Raw genomic sequence first — 20,779 nt, 5'->3', positions numbered from 1 at the left:
TTATTTCTTGTAATCCCACAGTTTTTCTATCCAGCTAATTATTTTGTACTTTGATGTTTTCTTTTAACCTTCTGTGTCTATATTGTTTTTGTTTTCCCGTCTCCAGGGGGTTCCAGGAGTTGGGAAGGAACTGGCTTTAAGGCTGGTTGAGACATTAAATGGGCAGAGTCTACTTCAAAGGTGAATTGTACCTTTGTTTAGTTGGAAGGTTCTAAAGGAGCTCTTGTCTTCTGGAGACGATCATATTTTTTTTTTAGATTTACAAACTAATGTGCTGAAATAACAGTAAGACTGTAAAGGCTACCCGAACTTCAATAACTGCACTGATAATTCCAAACTATGGAATGGAGAAATTAGAGCTTAGCAGACGTGAATATTTTAACTTCCTTCATACTGACATATTACTATTTTCGCTTGCACATTCTTTCTCTTACGTTTAACTTATTCAAATCTACCTGCAGTGGCACAGTTCCCTTTTATCTCAAGAAACTTTACTTTCTACTTCATTCTTTCACTCCATTTGAAGGTGATTCGGGAACAATGGGCATGGAGACTATAATTTTCAAAGTATTTATCGACATAGTAAAAATAAATTGTACAGTAGGTATTACACCCAATATTTAACAGACTATTATGAATGTTATAAAAAATGAGACATTTTGTATAATGATTTTGAGTGCAGCGTTTGTTTTAAAATGTGAAGGGCTGACTGTTCTTAACCTTTCTAGGTTTAAACTGTGGAAAGGAGAGTTTGATGAAATTAGTACTCGTGATTCAATTGTTAAAAAAGTACACTGCTCGGTGTGCCGACACCCAGGTAACCAGCTTTTGATTTAATTTGTTTCTTTCATCTGATGTAAGTATTGCTGGTAGTGCAACACTTATTACCCAACCCTAATTGTCCTTGAGAGGGCATTGGTGAGCTAGTTTCCTGAACAGCTGCAATCTGTATGGTGAAGGAACTTTGACAGTGTTGTGAGGAATGCATTTTAGTATTCGTGTCAGCAGTGATATAAGAAAAAGCAATGTTATATCTATGTCAGGCTAGTGGTAAATCTAAGGAAAATTTGGAGGTGGTGATGATTTGTGTGCTTGTTCTGCATGTCTTTCAAAGTACTAAGACTTGAAGCTTCCAGATATAAACAAACTGCTGGAGGAACTCGGTCGATCAAGTAGCATGTATGGAGACCAAGGGATGGTCAATGTTTCAAGTCAAGACCCTGCATAAGGACTGATTGTACAAACAAGGTAGCCATTGTACAATGGAAAGGGAGAGGTTAGACAGAGGCTGGTAAGCGACAGGTGGAACCAGATCAAATTGGGGAGCGGGGAGTTTTGAAACAGTAGGTGGAGTGAAAGTAGAGACAGGCTAGAAGATAAGGACAGATGGAACCAGATTGGGGAGGGGATAGGAAACAGAAACTCAGGCGGATAGATGTGGATGATGGGCAGATGGAAAGGTAACAAATCTAACAGGTGGGGTGGGGGGGGGGGGGTGACACGTGGAATGGCAGGAATGCAAGAGGTAATCAAAATGAAAGAAACCCTACATGCACCAACAGGAGTGAGTAAGAAATGTTTGCGGGTGTGGATTGCCAGAAATTGTCAAATTATTATTGAGTTGTAGATTACTCAAGTGCAACATGAGGTGCTGTTCTTCAAGTTTGCATTTGATTTTACCATGGCAGTGGAGAAGGCAGAGGACAGACAATTCATTGTGGGAAGGGGAGTTGAAAACCCAAAACGTTGTGCATTTTGTCCACAGATGCTGCTTGATCTGCTGATTCATACACTTGTCTCTTGTGCCTTGAAAGTTTCAGAAGTGTTTGACAAGGTGCACAAGGTGGAAAAAAAATACTGCAGAATGAATGGTTAACGGGGTGGATGGAGTTCAGATTAAGCGGGATATTGTGTGTTGGATGGTGCACAATTTAGAGCTCTTGCAATTGCAGTCATCTAGGCAAGTGGAGAGCATTTGATTGTTCTCCTGACTCAAGCATTGTAACTGGGCAAAGCATGTGGGGAGAACAGCCATCTCGGTCCTATATTTGTAACTGCTATTTTTCTGCGATTATTTCATTTAAGTTAATGGTAAGCAGTAATCCCCAATCTTCCAACTGCATCCAACACATTGGAGTCATAGAGTCAGTCATAAAGGGTGGAAACAGGCCTTACGGCCCAACTTGTCCGCACCGACCAACATACCCCAACTACTCTAATCCTATCTGCCTGCAATAGAGTTGCAGAATTACAGAAAAATTGACTGTGAAAATACCATGGCATGTCACGGGGAACTGGTTGACACTTCCCTTGCAGAAGACGTCCTTGCCGAGCATTGATGTGGAACAATATCATACTTGTTGCTATTGTCACAACGCTAAATGTTGCCTAATTCCTGTTGGATCATTATGAGGTTTTGAATGGAATTAAATATTGTAACTATTTATAAAATAACTATGATGGAGCAAACACAATTGGATCTTACAGTGATAACAATGGGCTTTCGAGGTATTTCATGGATAATTGCAATCTTGAAATCCATTCAGAGCCCCATCGATAATGATCCAGCAAGAATCAGGCAACATTGTGTGTTAATTTGAATAGAAATTACTGGTAACTTCAAGATGTATAATAGTAAAGAGTATTCTCTAAAGTTATTACAATCTTCAGATATATTTTTGGAGTGATATTCATTCAGGTAATTGGTTGGATATAGTGGCATTTTGACCCAGCCAAAGGAAAGCAGAGGCGGAACTGCAGAAGGAAATAGAGATAACTAAAGGTTTGATTAAGATATGTGTAAAAATGAGTCTTAAAGGATAATTGAGAAATTAAATAGTTTGGGAAGAATTCCTGATTCTAATTGTAAATTAATAGCTGTTCAGATAAATGCATGAATGAACAAAACAAGCATTTTTCAATCAATTGCAGTGCAAGCGGATGAATTAGTCTTGTTTGATACTGTGTTCCATTTAGGATTAGCCAGTGACCATGCAACAAAAGGTTGTCATTTGTGTTCAAGTGATCAGTCCTGTTTACCACACAGCAGTGACTACCAATGCCCTTGTAATTGGCATCGGGCAGAGGAAAAGAGAAAAACAAACCCATTGGAGAATATCATCAAAAAGTAAGTCCCCCTTTTCTAAGAGCTCTTTGTCAATTTTTTATGTAATTTATTCAAATCTAAATTTAGCTTCAAATGTTACAGTTCCTAGATAAGTTAATATTTATGTTGTACAGCATTGCGTGGATCAATGGATTATCTGCCTGATGTTATGAGGTTTTGGGGGTTTATCTATTAATCTCATGTTTTCCCAATGTGAATCAATTAAATTGTTCAAATTATTTTTTAAAAAGTTCTTAAAACCACTTGTTACTGCCGGGACTCTCCATTTCCTAAATTAGATTCGACTTCTTCAAGTGAATGGCTTAGTTCAGTTGTTCCTGGTTTTTCTTGGAGTGAGAGTAAATATATTTTGTTGGTACCAGTTATATACGCAGATTGAAACTCTCCAATGGGGTATTCATATGACCTGACTGGTGCTGGACCACGGAAATTGACGAGACCCTCCAATGTAAATATATGCCTAACCCGAGGCTTGCCAGTTCACTTTATATATTTATTCCTATGTCATATGAAGTAGAATAAAGCTTAAAACAGAAAATAAAACTGCACTCTTATTGGATTTATCAAAAATATATAAATAAACAAATGTGTACAAATAATTGAACAGTGTTGGGGGGGGGGGTGTTAGAGATGTGCTTTGGAAACTGACAAAGCAATCTCTTTAATACTTATACTGTACTGTCACATCTATTTCTGGTTAATTAAAGCAACATCTGCGGAACTTTATCTTCCCCCGACAATGTAATTAGATTCCCTTGCCAAATGCCTGCATTCTCTCAGGGGCATTACTATTGAGATAAATACTTCCCACACAAGTGCATCAGCATGTATAACATGGGATTCAGTAGGTGAGAAAGGAGTTTCACATTACAGAAAATAACGAGACGACTGTTTACTTGGAATTTCACCCTTTTATAAAGCTGGGTGCTGTGTATCATTAACATCAGAAATAGATTTTGCCAAGAGGCTGATGGAATTCAGAAACTTTAGTATTGTAAGGTGACATGGGAAAAAAGTTGTTCGGCACGGACTTGTAGGGCCGAGGGCATGTTTTCCGTGCTGTAATTGTTATACGACACTGAATTCTCCTCCTTTAGAAACCATGTTGAATGAATATCTAAATGATGGTTTCAGTGAAATAGTGAAACATGCTATCCCATTATAGACTTTCCTCGTTATTGTAATTTGTACAGAGGTACAGTGAAAAGTTTTGTTTTGCGTGCTATGCAAACAGATAGAGTGAAGGGGAAGATACAGAGTGAAGAATATAGTTTCAGCATCTCAGCACGCATCAGTTCCCTAGACAAAGTCTAATGAGGTAGAACTGAATCAGATTGTCCCCTAGCTTAGGGAAGAACCATTGAGAAACCTCATAACAAAGGCAATAAACATTTTCTGACTCTGGTGGTGTGTGCTTTCAAGGTTCAGTACCATCTGCCAGACAGGAGCATGGAAAAGGAATGACTGGTGTAGGACAAGTCTTTGATTATATTGGCTGCTTTTCCGAGGCGATTTAGATGAAGTCAATGGTAGTAAATCTGGTCTGTGTGATGGACTTGGCTACATCTACGACTCTTCACATTTTCTCGCAGTCTAGGGCATAGCTGTTCTCAAACCGATCCAATGTAAACCAACAGTTTGCTTTCTATGGTGCATCTGTAGAAGTTGTTTTTGTCATTGGAAACATGCCAAATTTCCTCGGGAAATAGATGCTTTGATGCCTTACGAATGCTTGGTGCTGCTAATGTAACCACTATGCAAACTAATTGTGACAAATTCAAAACATGCAAAATTACAGTCGTCAGTCATATAAGGCTGGGCCAGAATGTTTCAACTTGTTTTTGCATTTGATTTTATGCTTTTGCATTGTATAAAGGGCGCAGTTGTTAACTAGTGTTCACCTGTCAATTCCGAGAATGGGTTAATTTGCATGCATTTCTTTATGAAATATGTTGTGACAGTAATTCAGAACGTAGAACCACACAATACAGGAACAGGCCCTTCAGCCCGCGATGTCTATGTTGACCATGATACCAATTTAAACTGCAGACCTGCCTGCACATGATCTATATCCCTCCATTCCTTGCCTCTTCATGTACCTTTCTAAATACCTCTAAACATTGCTATCGTTTTTGCTTCCATCACTTCCCCTTGCTTACTACTCCATTTAAACAAAACAAATCTTCTTTAAATTTTCCTCCTCTTATCTTAAATCAATGCCCACTGGTATTGACATTTGCATCCTGGGAGAAAGATTCTATCTACAGTATCTATCCCTCTCATAATTTTATATATTTCCACATAGTCAGCTTCTGATGCACCAGAGAAAGCAAGCAAAGCTTGTCCACCTCTCCTAATAGCTGATACTCTCAAACCTAGGCAGAATTCTGGTGAATCTTCTGTGTTCTCTAAACCCTTCACATCTACTCCTGTGATGAGGTGACCAGAAATTCGTGCCTAACCAATGTTTTCTACCGCTGCAACCTGACTTCTCAATTATTCTAGTCATTGCCCCAACTGATGAAGGCAGGCATGCCATATGCCTTCTTTACTACCCTTTCCACTTGTGTTGCCACTTCCGAGGAGCTATGGACTTTCACACCAAGATAACTCTACATTGGTGCTCCATACGCATCCTACCATTTATTGAATACTTTCCTCTTGCATTTTACCAGCTAAAGTGCAACACAGATTTGTTTGGATTTTCATTTTTCTCTCTAAACGTTCTACATCCTTTTAACAACATTTCAGGTTTAAAACAATATTTTAATTCCATCTCCATCAATCCCATGTGCTTTGACCTTCTCAATCAATCTACTCTTAGAAAGAAGGTTATCTAAGATTGCAATGGGATTTTGATTGGACTGAGGAGTGTGGCAGATGAAAAGTGTAGGAGGGAACTGCAGATGCTGGTTTAAAGCAAAGATAGAGACAAAATGCTGGAGTAACTCAGAAGGACCATTCCGCTGAACACCTTCGCTCAGTCCGCCTGGACCTACCTGATCTCCCAGTTGTCAAACACCATAACTATTCCCACACTGACCTTTCTGTCTTAGGCCTCCTCCATTGTCAGAGTGAGGCTAGATGTAAATTGGAGGAACAGCATCTCATATTTCGCTTGGGCAGCTTACAATCCAGTGACATGAATATTGATTTCTCTGACGTCAAGTAACTCCTGCATTTCCTCTCTCTCCATACCTCCCACCACCCAAGTCGCACTAGCTTCTCGTTTTCACCTAGGAAACAGCTAATAATGGCCTGTTTCCTTTATCATCATTACTATTTTGCATGTCATTCATTCATTTGTTCTATATCTCCCTACATCACCATCTATATCTCTCATTTCCCTTTCCCCTGACAGTCTGAAGATGGGTCTCGACCTTAAATGTTACCCATTCCTTCTCTCCAGAGATGCTGACTGTCCAACTGACTTACTCCAGCATTTTGTGTCTATCTTCCGAGTGGCATATGGAGTTTAATTCAGATAAATGTGTGGTGTCCCAGGGCAGTAGGGCACTGGGATGTGTTGTAGATGAGAAGGGTCAGGGGGTGCAAGTATATAATTCTGTGAATGTGGCAACAGGGGTAGATGGAGTGGTAAAGAAAGTGTTTTTTCACTTGCCTTCCCCATTCAGGTATTGAGTACACGGGCAAACAACAAGCTGCTGGTGGGTGAGGCAGCATCTGTGGCGAGGGTGGACAGCCACCGTTTCGGATCAGGACTGCTCTTCAGACTGATGGGGTAGTGGACGAAAGCTGGAAAAGAGAAGTGGGGTGGGGCAAAGTCTGGCACGTGATACCGGTGTGGGAAATTGATTGGCAGATGGTTGGAGGTCGTGACAAAGGCTAAAGGTGAAAAGGAGACAAAAGGGTGTCAGATAAGGAGCGAAAAGGAGGAATGAAATCTGAAGCCGAGGGAGGATTCTGGGTGGAGGGTTCAGGCAAGAGGGAAAAAGGGGGGATAAATGGCAAATGGGGAACGCAATGGGAGATGAGCATAAGGAGGAGGGGGAAAAGAACAGAGTGATATAGGTGGTGGGAGAAATGTGTGTGCACATTGTTCAGATCAATAACAATGTTTCTGACCTGGGCCACCTCCACTGCCGGAGAGGTTGCATACAACAACACCTCATATTCTGCTTGGGTAGCGTACAACCCAGCAATAGGACCATTGAATTCTCTCATTTCAAGTAATATCCGCACCTCACCTCACTTTCATTCCCGCTCCTACTCCACCTCCACCCCGGATCACACATTTCTCTCCGCACCCCAGACATCCTGCTCCTATCCCATCCTCCATAGTACGCTCATCTCACACCTCTCCCATCTCCAAGTCCCCCATTTTTATTTAATCTTCCTCTTTCCCCACCCCCCATCCCCTTCCACACATCTCTCCCAGGGCTCGAAACATCATCTGTCCATTCCCTCCGTAGATGCAGCCTAACCAGCTGAGTTCCTCCAGCAACTGCAGTCTTTTGTGACCTTATTGAATAGACATGTTTCAACTGTACAAGACATTGGTAAATTAGGAAAATTGTGTGCAGTTCTGGTTGCCCATCGTGGAAAGGATATCATTAAACTGGAAAGAATGCAAAACAGATTGAGGATGTTACCAGCCCTGGACGGTTTAAGTTCTGAGGAAGGCTGGGACTATTTCCTGAACAGCGCAGAAGACTGGGTCATTATAGAAGTATAAAATCATGAGGAGCATTGATAAAGTGAATAGCCACAACGTAAGAGAATGTAAAACCAGAGGGCAGAGGTAAAGAGAAAAGATTTAAAAAGGGACTTGAGCTGCCGAGAATGTGGTAGAGGTGTAGATTATATTAAATGGCAAACCCGGCTCAAAGACCACATTACCTGATCATTCACTTGCTCCTGGCACATTTGATTGCATAACAACAAAATTAATAATTGATTTGAAAGTGGTCTCTTAAAAATATAAATGAGAGTTTGCTCTTTGTAATCTAAATGCTCTGTTTTTCAGAAAAGCAAAAGCTTGTGAACATTTCCCATTCAAAGAGGTAAAAACAAAACTAATTTTAACATGTTAGCATCTTGTGAGGTAGATATGTAGCAAGGCATACTTAATAATCTCTTATTTTCTGTGTATCAGGTGATCAGGGAATTTCTTATCAGTAAGGACCATCCAATTCAAAAAGCTCAATGGAGGCGCCCAAATCTACTATTACTTCAGGTATGGAGTACAGTTTTGTAAGGAAGGTCACTCCAAATCTCACTATAGTACACCTAATTGGAAAACTTAATGCCAGAACTTTCAACGTCAGATGTTATGTGAACTAAGAAATGTGATAATCAGCCACGTTTGATCCTTAGTTTTCATTGAATTATCTGATGTTGACAGAAGATCAGTAGTGCATTACAATGAACACCTTTTCAGACTAGCAACCAGATTTGTACTTAAATTTGACGTATCTAAAATGACTGCAAACAAGAATAAATAGAGCTGATGATTACACTGATGGAATACCAAATTTTTCACCCAATTTTGAAATAGTTCAGGGGTATCAAATCCACTAACATCCTTCTGCTTGTGAGGTTTTTCTTCTCCCTTTAGTTTTAGTACCTTGTGCAAACTTCTTCAGAGGGCGGCACGGTGGTGCCTTACCCGGGTTTGATCCTGACTACGGATGTTCGTCTGTATGGAGTTTGTACATTCTCCCCGTGACCTGCGTGGGTTTTCTCTGGGATCTCTGATTTCCTCCCACATTCCAAAGTCGTTCAGGTTTGTAGGCTAATTGGCTTGGTATAATTGTAAATCTCTAGTGTGTTTATATTATCATTTATACAATGATAATCCTTTACTCGGTTATAGCGGGCAATCGGCAATAATTGACACCAATCTTTCCCCCCCACCCATGGTCTGTTATAACGAGGGTTTACTCAAGTTTAGAACATTTTTCGCATTTTCAAAAGATTCATATTTGGATAAACATGAAAGTGATTACATCTTTGAATCTCTTTACCTGGATAAGGAATCTATGGCATATGCATCTTCAAGGAAACGGAGGCAAGATTTTCTGCTTGATAAATCTGCTGATGCCACCAGATTTACAGCAAATAAAATTAGGCTGGGTTCAAGTTTCATGGCAGATAAATATTTTGAACTGAAATAAAAAATGTTACTATCATGAGACTAGGAGAATAAAATTTAATAAAAATTAAGATCTCAAAGTCATACAACATTAATAGATTCTTTTTCACATCTTTAGAATTTTGCTTTGAATAAAATGGAGTGGCGTAGGCACTACACATGTGAAAAAGTCCTGCCATTACTTTCACATCACGATATGATGGAGAAAAGAATGGGTAAAAGGAATCCATGGCATTTACAGCCTGTGAGGTAAGTATTGATTGAAAATCAAAATACTCAATTGGTTTGAAGGGATTTATAGTAAGAAAGGCAGAGTTAACATTTCATGTTGATAGCCTTTCATCTGTCTTGCCTCTGTCTCGTCTCTCCTCTCTCTGTCTCTTCTTGTTACCACTCTCTGTATCGTCTCTCTCTCCTCTCTGTCTCCTGTCTCCGCGCCTGTCTCTCTTGTCTGTAACCGAGTGCAGATTTTTCCTTTTGCTCTTCCCTACTTTTCCCCCTATAACATTAACATTATTATTTCTCACTTATTCCAATTCTAAAAGGTAATCAAACCTGAAATGTTAACTCTTTCTCACTCATCAGGTGCTGCTTGACTCTGAGTATTTCCAATACTTAATTTTAATTTAAGATTGCATTTAGATTTTATTTCAGCATGCCGTTGGACCAAATTATTTATTGCTACTTGCACTTATGTTTTAAAAATTGTAATTGAAATTTTTAAATTATTTATAATCAATGAAACTGAAGGCAGCTTGCTTAATGTTGATGTTTGAATATAAATAGTGTGTGGACGCACAAGCATTTGTATGTATTTGCGGTGTTGTGGAAATAATGGTATACAACAAATATCTGAACCACATTCTTGCCCAGCAACCTGGGAGAGAGGGAGAAGTGAAGAACGGACACTTCTAAAATTATTTGTTTCTTTTGGGATTTCTAATACTTTTCTTTCTTTCTCTAAGTATCATCAAAACAAGAATTCGAAATGGGATTCCATTCTATGAAATCCTATGGGTAAAACCAGGTAAATCACTTAAAATTTTTTGACAACTTTGAATAAGCGAGTTCGGTATTCCGAAAAACGCATGGTATTCATGGGATTTGTCAGAGGTCATTCGTGATAAAGAAAAAGCGAACAAAGCGCTGGGTGTTTAAACTGTATAAATTGTTAACTATTCTACCAATTAATTTTTTAATTCTGTCAACTCAACAGAGGACAGGCGTCACTCTTTTATGAACATTAATTCGATCTTATTTCTATCTCAGTTCACAAACCCATCCTCTGGAATTACGCAGAACCTCTCCCGGCAGCGTTGGAGGACACACACACACTCTCTCCCCCTCCCCCTCCCCCTCCCTTTCTCTCTCCCTCTCCCTTTCCCTCTCTCTCTCTCACTCTCTCTCTCTCTCGTTTAATCAATATTTGGTAGGGTAATCAATACCCCGTTAATTATCGTGTAGGAAGGAACTGCAGATGCTGGTTTACACCGATGGTAGACTCAACGTGCTCGAGTAACTCAGCGGGACAGGCAGCATCTTTGGAGAAAAGGAATAGGTGACGTTTCGGGTCCAGACCTTTTTCCAGAGATGTAGCCGGACTCGCTGAGTTACTGCAGCATTTTGTGTGTATTCCCGATGATGACTGGTGTTCGGCTTTCGCCGGCACCGAGGGGGTTAACCGACAGCCACTAGATAAGGTGAGAGATGCAGCTGACTGTCCCCGGCCCCTTGGGGAACGGGTTCCTCGGGAGTTGAAGTAGAGCTGAGCTGCAGTTAGTGCTTCATCTCCGTGCTGGCTGTAAGCCTGGGGCCACCACTGCTCCGGGCCAGTGTTCCGTCACTCCAGGGTCACCCCGGACATTTTCGGCCGCCACCGGATAGGGATGGGACACTCAGGAGGGGGACGGGGACGGTAGTGAGACTCCGCTCACAAATCTGCCTCCTGCGGTTATGCAGGAGATAGGTGCGTGGTTCGCCCCTGTATAATATCCCTGTATAACCCGGGAGGGCAGCCTGAGTGAGAATGGAACTCATACAGCCAGACTGAGGGGGATTCATCTGTTGGAACAATAGGGAATAGGAGGCAGGGTGGACAGAGAGAGAGAGCGAGGGTTCTTATCCATGCACATGTCCAAATGTCTTTCAAAATGTTATCATTATACCTGCCTTAGTAACTTCCCCACCACCCACTGTGTGAAAAAAAGTTGAACATCAGGTTCTTATTAAATCTTTCCCCTCACACCTAAGCCCCCTAGTTCTTTTTAGTCCCAGACAACTTTCTTTCCTCACTTCAACCCCACCTATTCCCGTGTCCACCCTCCCTGCGTCCTCCGATGACTTATCTTTACATAGTTAGATTAATTTGGTTTTGGGACACAGCACGGAAACAGGCCCTTGGTTCTGGTTTGTACCCTAAGGCCTTTCTCTTCCTGTGAATAGTCCCCACCATCTGGCATGTCATCACCTCCGCCCAAACTCCGATCTTAATGCTGAGAAATTGGCCCTCTCACGCACATTTTTGTCACACGCAGTTTGTGCACATTAGATTGTCACTGCTGAGATTTCTGCATGGACCAGTGGAGAAGGGAGAAATAGTGTCGCTTACTCCAGTAGCAATTCAACAGCGCTTGCAGCGCCGGAGACCCGGGTTCGAGCTTGACTACGGATGAAACGCAGGTCTGTATACACGCAGCAGCTCAGCTGCCGAGAATGTTTATCTCGAGTGACCTATGACCTAGGCATGCGCAGTTGAAATACCGAACTCGCTTATTGTAAAGACAGCCTGGAATCGTAGGCTTGACTTGCTGTAACAAAAATGGATAGAAAAGAACGTAGCCCACATAAGAGCATAGCCCATATAACTCTAAAATATCCAAAGATGGCTGCAAGCATTTATTGTGCAATGCTGCTCATTGGATTGATCTTTGTTTCCATGCAAATTCTCTTGGTTAAATTTGTGTTGCAAGCCATGTATGCTTCTGTTTGAAGACAAGCAAAATCAAATCGGCCATTTCAGATACATTCAAGAAACAGTAATTGAGATGTTTCAAAAATTGCAAAATATTTTATTTTTTTTAGAAATGAAATCTACTTCCACCGTTAGAGTTCGTTTTCAATAGGCTTCACTGCTTTTCTTGTATCTCGGTACACGTGAAAATAAACTAAACTCATGTCCACTCAAAGGTAGACACAAAATGCTGGAGTAACTCAGCGGGTCAGGCAGCATCTCTGGAGAGAAGGAATGGGTAACGTTTCGGGTCGGGACAAAGATAAAATGCAGTCGGAGACAGTAAGACTGGTAGAACTGGGAAGGGGGAAAGGATGGAGAGAGTGAAAGCAAGGGCTACTTGAAGTTAGAGAAGTCAATGTTCATATCGCTGGAGTGTAAGCTACCCAAGCGGAATATGAGGTGCTGTTCCTCCAATTTGCGCTGGGCCTCACAGTGACAATGGAGGAGGCCCAGGACAGAAAGGTCAGTGCGGGAATGGGAGGGGGAGTTAAAGTGTTGAGCAACCAGGAGATCAGGTAGATTTGGGCGGACTGAGCGGAGTTGTTCTGCCAAACGATCGCCAAGCCTGCATTTGATCTCGCCGATATACAGGAGTCCACACCTTGAACAGCGGATACAGTAAATGAGGCTGGAGGAGGTGCAAGTGAACCTCTGCCTCACCTGAAAAGACTGTCGGGGTCCTTGGACGGAGTCGAGGGGGAAGGTATAGGGACAATGTGTTGCATCTCCTGCAGTTGCAGGGGAAAGTACCTGGAGAGGTTTTGGTTTGGGTGGGAAGGGACAAGTTGACCAGGGAGTTGCGGAAGGGATGGTCTCTGGGGAAAGCGGAAAGGGGTGGAGTTGGGAAGATGTGGCCAGTAGTGGGATCCCGTTGGAGGTGGTGGAAAATGGCAGATCATGTCAACTCAACGGCATATAGATTTAATTGGAATTGTCTGCCATTTGATCTATTTATATTTGTGGTATTTGACTGTTTGACATGTTTGTTTCAGTTTGGACCTATAGAGTAATTCTGCCAAGGAAGCAATTTATTGATATCCCCCCCCCCCCCCATTTCAGGGCACCATAATGTTTGGGACACATGGCTTCACAGGTGTTTGTAATTGGCTCAGGTGTGTTTAAACGCCTCCTTAATGCAGGTATAAGAGAGCTCTCAGCACCTAGTCTTTCCATCACCTTTGGAATCTTTTATTGCTGTTTATCAACACGAGGACCAATGTTGTGCCAATGAGAGTCCTAGAAGCCATTATGTGACCGAGAAACAAAAATAAAACTGTTAAAGACATCAACCAAACCTTAGGGTCACCAAAATCAACTGTTTGGAACATAATTAAGAAGAAAGAGAGCACTGGGGAGCTTACTAATCACAAAGGGACTGGCAGGCAAACGAAGACCTCCACAGCTGATGACAGAAGAATTCTCTCTATAATAACGAAAAAATCCCCAAACACCTGTCCGACAGATCAGAAACACTCTTCAGGAGTCAGGCGTGGATTTGTCAATGACCACTGTCTGCAGAAGACTTCATGAACACTAATTCAGAGGCTACACTGCAAGATGCAAACCACTGGTTAGCCGCAAAAATAGGATGGCCAGATTACAGTTTGCCAAGAAGTACTTAAAAGAGCAACCACAGTTCTGGAAAAAGGTCTTGTGAACAGATGAGATGAAGATTAACTTATATCAGAGTGATGGCAAGAGCAAAGTATGGAGGAGAGAAGGAACTGCCCAAGATCCAAAGCATACCACCTCATGTGTGAAACACGGTGGTGGGGGTGTTATGGCCTGGGCATGTTTGGCTGCTGATGGTACTGGCTCACTTATCTTCATTGATGATACAACTGCTGATGGTAGTAGCATAATGAATTCTGAAGTGTATACACATCCCATCAGCTCAAGTTCAAACAAATGCCTTAAAACTCATTGGCTGGCCAGTTCATTCTACAGCAAGACAATGATCCCAAACATACTGCTAAAGCAAAAAGGAGTTTTTCAAAGCTAAAAAATGGTTGATTCTTGAGTGGCCAATTGCCCGATCTGAGGCCAATTGAGCATTCCCTTTATATGCTGAAGAGAAAGGTGAAGGGGACTAGCCCCCAAAACAAGCATAAGCTAAAGATGGCAGCAATACAGGCCTGGCAGAGCATCACCAGAGAAGACACCCAGCAACTGGTGGTGTCTGAATCGCAGACTTCAAGCAGTCACTGCATGAAAATGATGTGCAACAAAATACTAAACATGACTACTTTCATTTCTATGATATTGCTGTGTCCCAAACATTATAGTCCCCTGAAATAGGGGGACTATGTATAAACTCTGCTGTAATTTCTACATGGTGAAACCAAAATGTATAAAAATGGCCTTTATTAAAATCTAACAATGTGCAGTTTAACCACATGTGATTTTTTCCTATTACAAATTTCAAATAGTGGAGTACAGAGGAAAATAAATAAATGATGGGCCTTTGATCCAAGCATTATGTAATGGGGAAATAGCAGGACACTCAGCCAAATTATGGTGCAGATTATAATGCTGAAAACCTATTTCTTAATAAACAAATTAGTTCTAGCATTTGTTTAACATCTAGAAAAGACTGAGCTGAGCACCTATGGAAACAAATTTTATGACTTTCCTAGAAAATTATGTTTACTCGGATGAACAGCCTGAAGATTCTCAGTGTACTGTGACAACCCTAGAGGAGCAACATTTGTTTGAAGCAACGTACACAGATATTACTGCTCAATTTCACAGAGAGAAAGCTGAAGAGAAGGAGAAGAAGCATAAAAAAGGTAAGTTGCCTGCCATTAGGAATGGTTAAGATCTGTGTAGGGATTATTGGGTAAGACTGATGTGAGCAAGCCATTGACATGTGTGCACCTAACCTTTCCAGATCTGCCAATGTTATGTCATTTGAAGATCCTAATCGTAAATGGTAAGCCCAACAAAATAATATTGCTTGGTGACAGTAGCAGTGGTGGGAATTGAGAATGACCTAGATAGGGTAAATAGGACAGATTAATTTCCCACAGCAGTAGGATCAAAAGCCTGGAACATAGATTTAGAGGAAATGAGAAAAAATGCTTTTATTTAAAGGTTAAAGGTGTCTGGAACTTACTGGTTAAAGGTTAAAGGTTAAAGGTGTCTGGAACTTACTGCTATAAAGGGTAAGCTCACTACACTTAAACAACAATTAAAATGTATATTTGAAAAACCATGACCTGCAGGACTGTGGATTAAGTGCTAAACGACTGTGTTCGGTTAGGTGGCTATTTTTTAACTGACTAGGACATGATGGCATGAACAATTTGAGAATCTGTTTCACGGTTCATGTTTTATTTTTCCCTTTATAGCGGAGAGGAAAAGAGTGAAGATGATTGTGTTTATTTATTGCTGTGGTTCCAGACTTCAAATGAATGAGGGTTTGGATCTGGGGAGAAAGAAAAAACTAAATTTCAAGTGTTGAAGGAAACCAATTTCAGACTGCTGTTCATGTTCCAAGTCACTTCGCCAGCCTCTGGCTTCTCCAGAAACTAAAGTAATAAGTCATTGTTGTGGTAGACAAAAATGCTGGAGAAACTCAGCGGGTGAGGCAGCATCTATGGAGCGAAGGAAATAGGCAATGTTTCGGGTCGAGACCCTTCTTCAGACTGATGTGAGGGGGGGGGGGGGGAGAAGAAGGGAAGAGGGGGGGGACAGTGGGCTGAGGGAGATATTCCCTTTGTTCCACCCATCTGAGCTGAGAAGGGGAGGAGAAAGCAGGGACTACCTGAAATTGGAGAAGTCAATGTTCATACCGCTGTGGTGTAAACGACCCAAGCAAAATATTAGATGCTGCTCCTCCAATTTACGGTGGGCCTCACTCTGGCCATGGAAGAGGCCCAGGACAGAGAGGTCGGATTCGGAATGGGAGGGGGAGTTGAGGTGCTGAGCCACCGGTAGATCAGGTTGGTTATTGCGAACTGAGCGGAGTTGTTGGGCGAAGTGACACTGTCATTGTTTTGGGGTTTGTTAACAACTGCTGTTGTAGTTAGTATAATATTTGCACTGATTAAGGAAAATTACAAGAGAGATGGGGTTCTTAGTTTAGCAAGGGTGGCATTCCAGACCTCTATCCAAATTGTAGCAGAGGGCGGAGAAATACCTTTTTTTTTTAAACACAATTTAATTTTAATTAATGAGCAATTTGGAGTATTGATTCATTACCAAGAATAGTAATTTACAACGATTATTGGTAACACTATGTAGCATCTCTGCTTAGAAATTCACCCCTATTTGATATAACATAGCTAAAGAGACTTGCAGTAGAATTAACATAAAAAAATCTAAATAACTACAGCTGCTGCCCATTATGGGATAACAGAAATTGTTGAAAATATTCGCAAGTTTGCGGATGACACAAAGCTGGGTGGCAGTGTGAACTATAAAGAGGATGTTAAGAGGTTGCAGGGTGACCTGGACAGGTTGAGTGAGTGGGCAGATGCCTGGCAGATGCAGTATAATATAGATAAATGTGAGGTTATCCACTTTGGCGGAAAAAACAAGGGGGCAGATTATTATCTCAACTGGGTTAGGTTAGGTAAGGGGGAGGTACAGCGAGACCTGAGCGTCCTTGTACACCGGTCACTGAAAGTTGGCGTGCAAGTACAGCAGGCAGTGAAGAAAGCTAATGGAATGTTGGCCTTCATAACAAGAGGATTTCAGTATAGGAGTAGAGAGGTTCTTCTGCAGTTGTATAGGGCTCTAGTGAGACCACATCTGGAGTATTGTGTACAGTTTTAGTCTCCTAATTTGAGGAAGGACATCCTTGTGATTGAGGCAGTGCAGCGTAGGTTCACGAGATTGATCCCTGGGATGGCGGGACTGTCATATGAGGAAAGATTGAAAAGACTAGGCTTGTATTCACTGGAGTTTAGAAGGATGAGGGGGAATCTTATAGAAACATATCAAATTATAAATGGACTAGACAAGCTAGATGCAGGAAAAATGTTCTCTATGTTGGGCGAGTCCAGAACCAGAGGCCACAGTCTTAGAATAAAGGGGAGGTCATTTACGACTGAGGTGAGAAAAAACTATTTCTCCCAGAGAGTTGTGAATTTATGGAATTCCCTGCCACAGAGGGCAGTGGAGACCAAATCACTGGATGGATTTAAGAGAGAGTTAGATGGAGCTCTAGGGGCTAGTGGAGTCAAGGGATATGGGGAGAAGTCCTGGGATGTCAGGACTTTCATATGAAGAAAGACTGGATAGACTCGGCCTATACTCGCTAGAATTTAGGAGATTGAGGGGGAATCTTATAGAAACTTACAAAATTCTTAAGGGGTTGGACAGGCTAGATGCAGGAAGATTGTTCCCGATGTTGGGGAAGTCCAGGACAAGGGGTCACAGCTTAAGGATAAGGGGGAAATCCTTTAAGACCGAGATGAGAAAAACATTTTTCACACAGAGAGTGGTGAATCTCTGGAACTCTCTGCCACAGAGGGTAGTTGAGGCCAGTTTATTGGCTATATTTAAGAGGGAGTTAGATGTGGCCCTTGTGGCTAATGGGATCAGGGGGTATGGAGAGAAGGCAGGTACGGGATACTGTGTTGGATGATCAGCCATGATCAGATTGAATGGCGGTGCAGGCTCGAAGGGCCGAATGGCCTACTCCTGCACCTATTTTCTATGTATCTAAGAAGGCAGGCACGGATTATTGATGGGGGACGATCAGCCATGATCACAATGAATGGCGGTGCTGGCTCGAAGGGCCGAATGGCATCCTCCTGCACCTATTTTCTATGTTTCTATAAATTGCAGGTCAAATAGCATCTGAGGAGAGAGAAGAGGTAATGTTTCAGGTTAATGATGTTTGATCACTCGCAACAGTCTGAAATATTAACAGTTTCTCTCTCCACAGATACCATCTTATCTACTGAGTAATTCCAACAATGTTATCTAGCATAATCAGCATGTTCTACTCTCCCTGAAATGTCAATTTTCTTTTAATAGAATGAATTTCAGGGGCAATGTTCTAAAATGGTGTTTTAATGGCTTTTAAGACATCTGATGTATGTCTGGACTCATATTATTCTCGTAATTTAAAAACCTCCTTGTCTCTTTCCAATCAATTAAACTACTTTTGACTATCTCAAAGTTCATTGAGCAAAGTGCCGCAATCCCTGAAACGGAAATTACCATAGGTTTTTAACTGTTAAAATGGATCTCCTTTCTTGTGTTTTACTTCAGGTAAAAGTAAGAAAAAAGACAAGACCACACCAGTGCCTGATGAAATTACTCAACTAATGTCGACAATGAGTTTACAACCTGTTGATCAAAGTTTGGATGCAAAAAGGCAACTTGATCTAAAGAATGCAGATCAACAAACAAATCCTTCCAACGGGACACATCTGACTACTTCTATTGGCTTTTCTACTGAATATTCTGTGTTGCCCAAAGATTTCTGGAGGGAATCCACAATTGACATTTCACAATCTGCAAAACATCACAGTGCAGAAGAAGAAAAATTTGATAGTGAGTCGTTATTTCTCAAAGCATCAGAAAATGGGATGAGTCCCTCTACTGTTTCTCCATCAGCGTCTTTATTGGTTGCAGAGATGCACTTAAGTGATATAGACTGGAGTCAATCATTTAGTACACCACATTCAGGGCGTTCTCCGGTAATACAAACTGAACAAGCTCAGTTAGTGAATAATGGGAATTGTGTTCCCATTAGCTCTTCCATCAAATCAATGGAGGATGATGCCTGGAAGAAAAATCCTGTAGTGCCTTCTCAAGAATGTGTTAGAAAAAATATGGAATTATTTTATGAGGATACGCCCATGCTGCAGGATTTTAATCACCTGCCTTTAAAAGAGAGAATTCTATTGAAGAATTCATGCCAGGTTTTATCTCTGCCTCGGGCAAACTCTAATTCAAGTGAAAACAACAATTTGCCAGGTTCTGCTTCCATTAAAAGTGATATACCATCTGCTGAAGCAGATTCTAAGTCTCTTATTGAGGCCAAACTCGCAAGTAATTCCAATAAAGAGAAACTCGCCAGGGATTCATTCTCAGAAACTCGACATGCTCAGCAAGAGGGAAAGGAAATATACATTTCTAAGAAAATTGCAGGTCATCATTCCAAACCATGGACTGTACCCAAAAAGAAGGTGATAAAAGATTCAAGGGAAAACGTTTTTGGAACTTGTGACCCAGTATTGTATTCGTACCAAATTTTAAATCCAGAGTGCATCACATCTGCAGTGGAGGAAAAAAAATCATGCAAACCGATCAGAACGAAAACAGCGAATGGATGTAGAGCAACAATTGCACCAAAAGGTGTGTATTACACCATATATTCATCTAGCGAAGATAGTGATTCAGAGATTTCAAAAAATGTGAACCAAAAGCAAGGCATCCATTTAAGAGCTGGAGAGAACACAGTAATCCCATTCTGCACTGCACAACACAATCAACCTCATGTTCAGCAGAATAAATGCAGGCCTACCATTGATAGAATTTGTAATACCAATAGTCGGTGTGAAGTAGATAATGCTACTGTTTTAAGGAATAATGACCAAACACAATCAATGCCCAAGTACAACAAAGTTAAGAGCAACCGTGTCATCTCCCAGAAAAATACTTGTGGCAGTGACAGCATTCTGCTGAAATTGCCTTTGAGCAGTGTGGAAAATCAGAAAAACCCTGGTGATAATGACGATTCCATTATAGTAATAAGTGACAGTCCCCTTCCACTTTCTGAAAGACTAAAGCTTTAACTCCAGTTGAATTATTTCACTCAGTTGCAGAAATTTGAGTACAGTCTGACCCTCTATTTGCTCACGTTGAATTTCCTGCACTGAAAACTGGCAGTCATTTTAAATGTTCCCAAGAGTATATTTAAATTTTTTTATTATTCTTAATTAATTTTCCTTATCACTTTCCACCTTATTCTGTTACTAGCACATTCTAAATTCATTTATAAAGGTGAGTTTTAAATATAAATCTTTTTTAGTATAGTTTAACTATTTCACTTGCATTGGGAACATTTTAACCTCTCAACCCCTCTTCCCATTCATTATTCTGTTTCTCTGAAGGTAAAAATAAAATTATTTTGTATTGAGATAAATGATAATAAAGGATCAATCACATTAATTAGTTTGGTCTACAGATAAGAAAAGATGTGGAGGATGATGCATGCAGACAAGTTAGAAAGTGCATTAACAAAAAGGAATAATAATCCTGGGGATTCCAATCACCCTGGTGTTAATTGGTCCAAAGAGGAAATAATGGAGACATGAGTACAGAGTTTATGGAATAAGTAGAAAGCCCAAGGGAAGATTTAGTATTTAATCTAGTAATATGAAATGAATCGGAGCAGATAGAAGTAAAAGAAACCATAAATCAGTTGTGAGGCTGTAATCTATCTGATATATAGAGAACATCAGTATAATGCAAATTAGATTATTTAAAACAAATAAAAGAAAATGTTGGAAATGGTTAGGATGCATCAGCGGAAGAATAATAGCATTTCAGAAACTTTAAA

The 20,779-nt window shown here is 40.9% G+C and overlaps 1 protein-coding gene across 1 annotated transcript in view; it reads left to right on the top strand.

The window, feature by feature from the left end:
- Window positions 1-20,138, top strand: part of gen1 (GEN1 Holliday junction 5' flap endonuclease) — a 31,763-nt gene extending 11,625 nt beyond the window's left edge. The window contains exons 6-14 of the mRNA XM_033021558.1: window positions 107-180; window positions 729-817; window positions 2,977-3,127; window positions 8,115-8,151; window positions 8,244-8,324; window positions 9,361-9,491; window positions 10,208-10,269; window positions 14,892-15,044; window positions 18,481-20,138. Coding sequence (XP_032877449.1) covers window positions 107-180; window positions 729-817; window positions 2,977-3,127; window positions 8,115-8,151; window positions 8,244-8,324; window positions 9,361-9,491; window positions 10,208-10,269; window positions 14,892-15,044; window positions 18,481-20,012 — 2,310 coding nt within the window. The 3' untranslated portion in view covers window positions 20,013-20,138. The remainder of the gene's footprint in view (window positions 1-106; window positions 181-728; window positions 818-2,976; window positions 3,128-8,114; window positions 8,152-8,243; window positions 8,325-9,360; window positions 9,492-10,207; window positions 10,270-14,891; window positions 15,045-18,480) is intronic.
- Window positions 20,139-20,779: the final 641 nt, after the last annotated feature.

Source organism: Amblyraja radiata, chromosome 5, assembly GCF_010909765.2.
Source record: "Amblyraja radiata isolate CabotCenter1 chromosome 5, sAmbRad1.1.pri, whole genome shotgun sequence".
In the NCBI taxonomy this organism is placed as follows: domain Eukaryota; kingdom Metazoa; phylum Chordata; class Chondrichthyes; order Rajiformes; family Rajidae; genus Amblyraja; species Amblyraja radiata.
The sequence above is the reverse complement of the archived record's forward strand: the minus strand, read 5'-3'. Positions and strand labels throughout refer to the sequence as shown.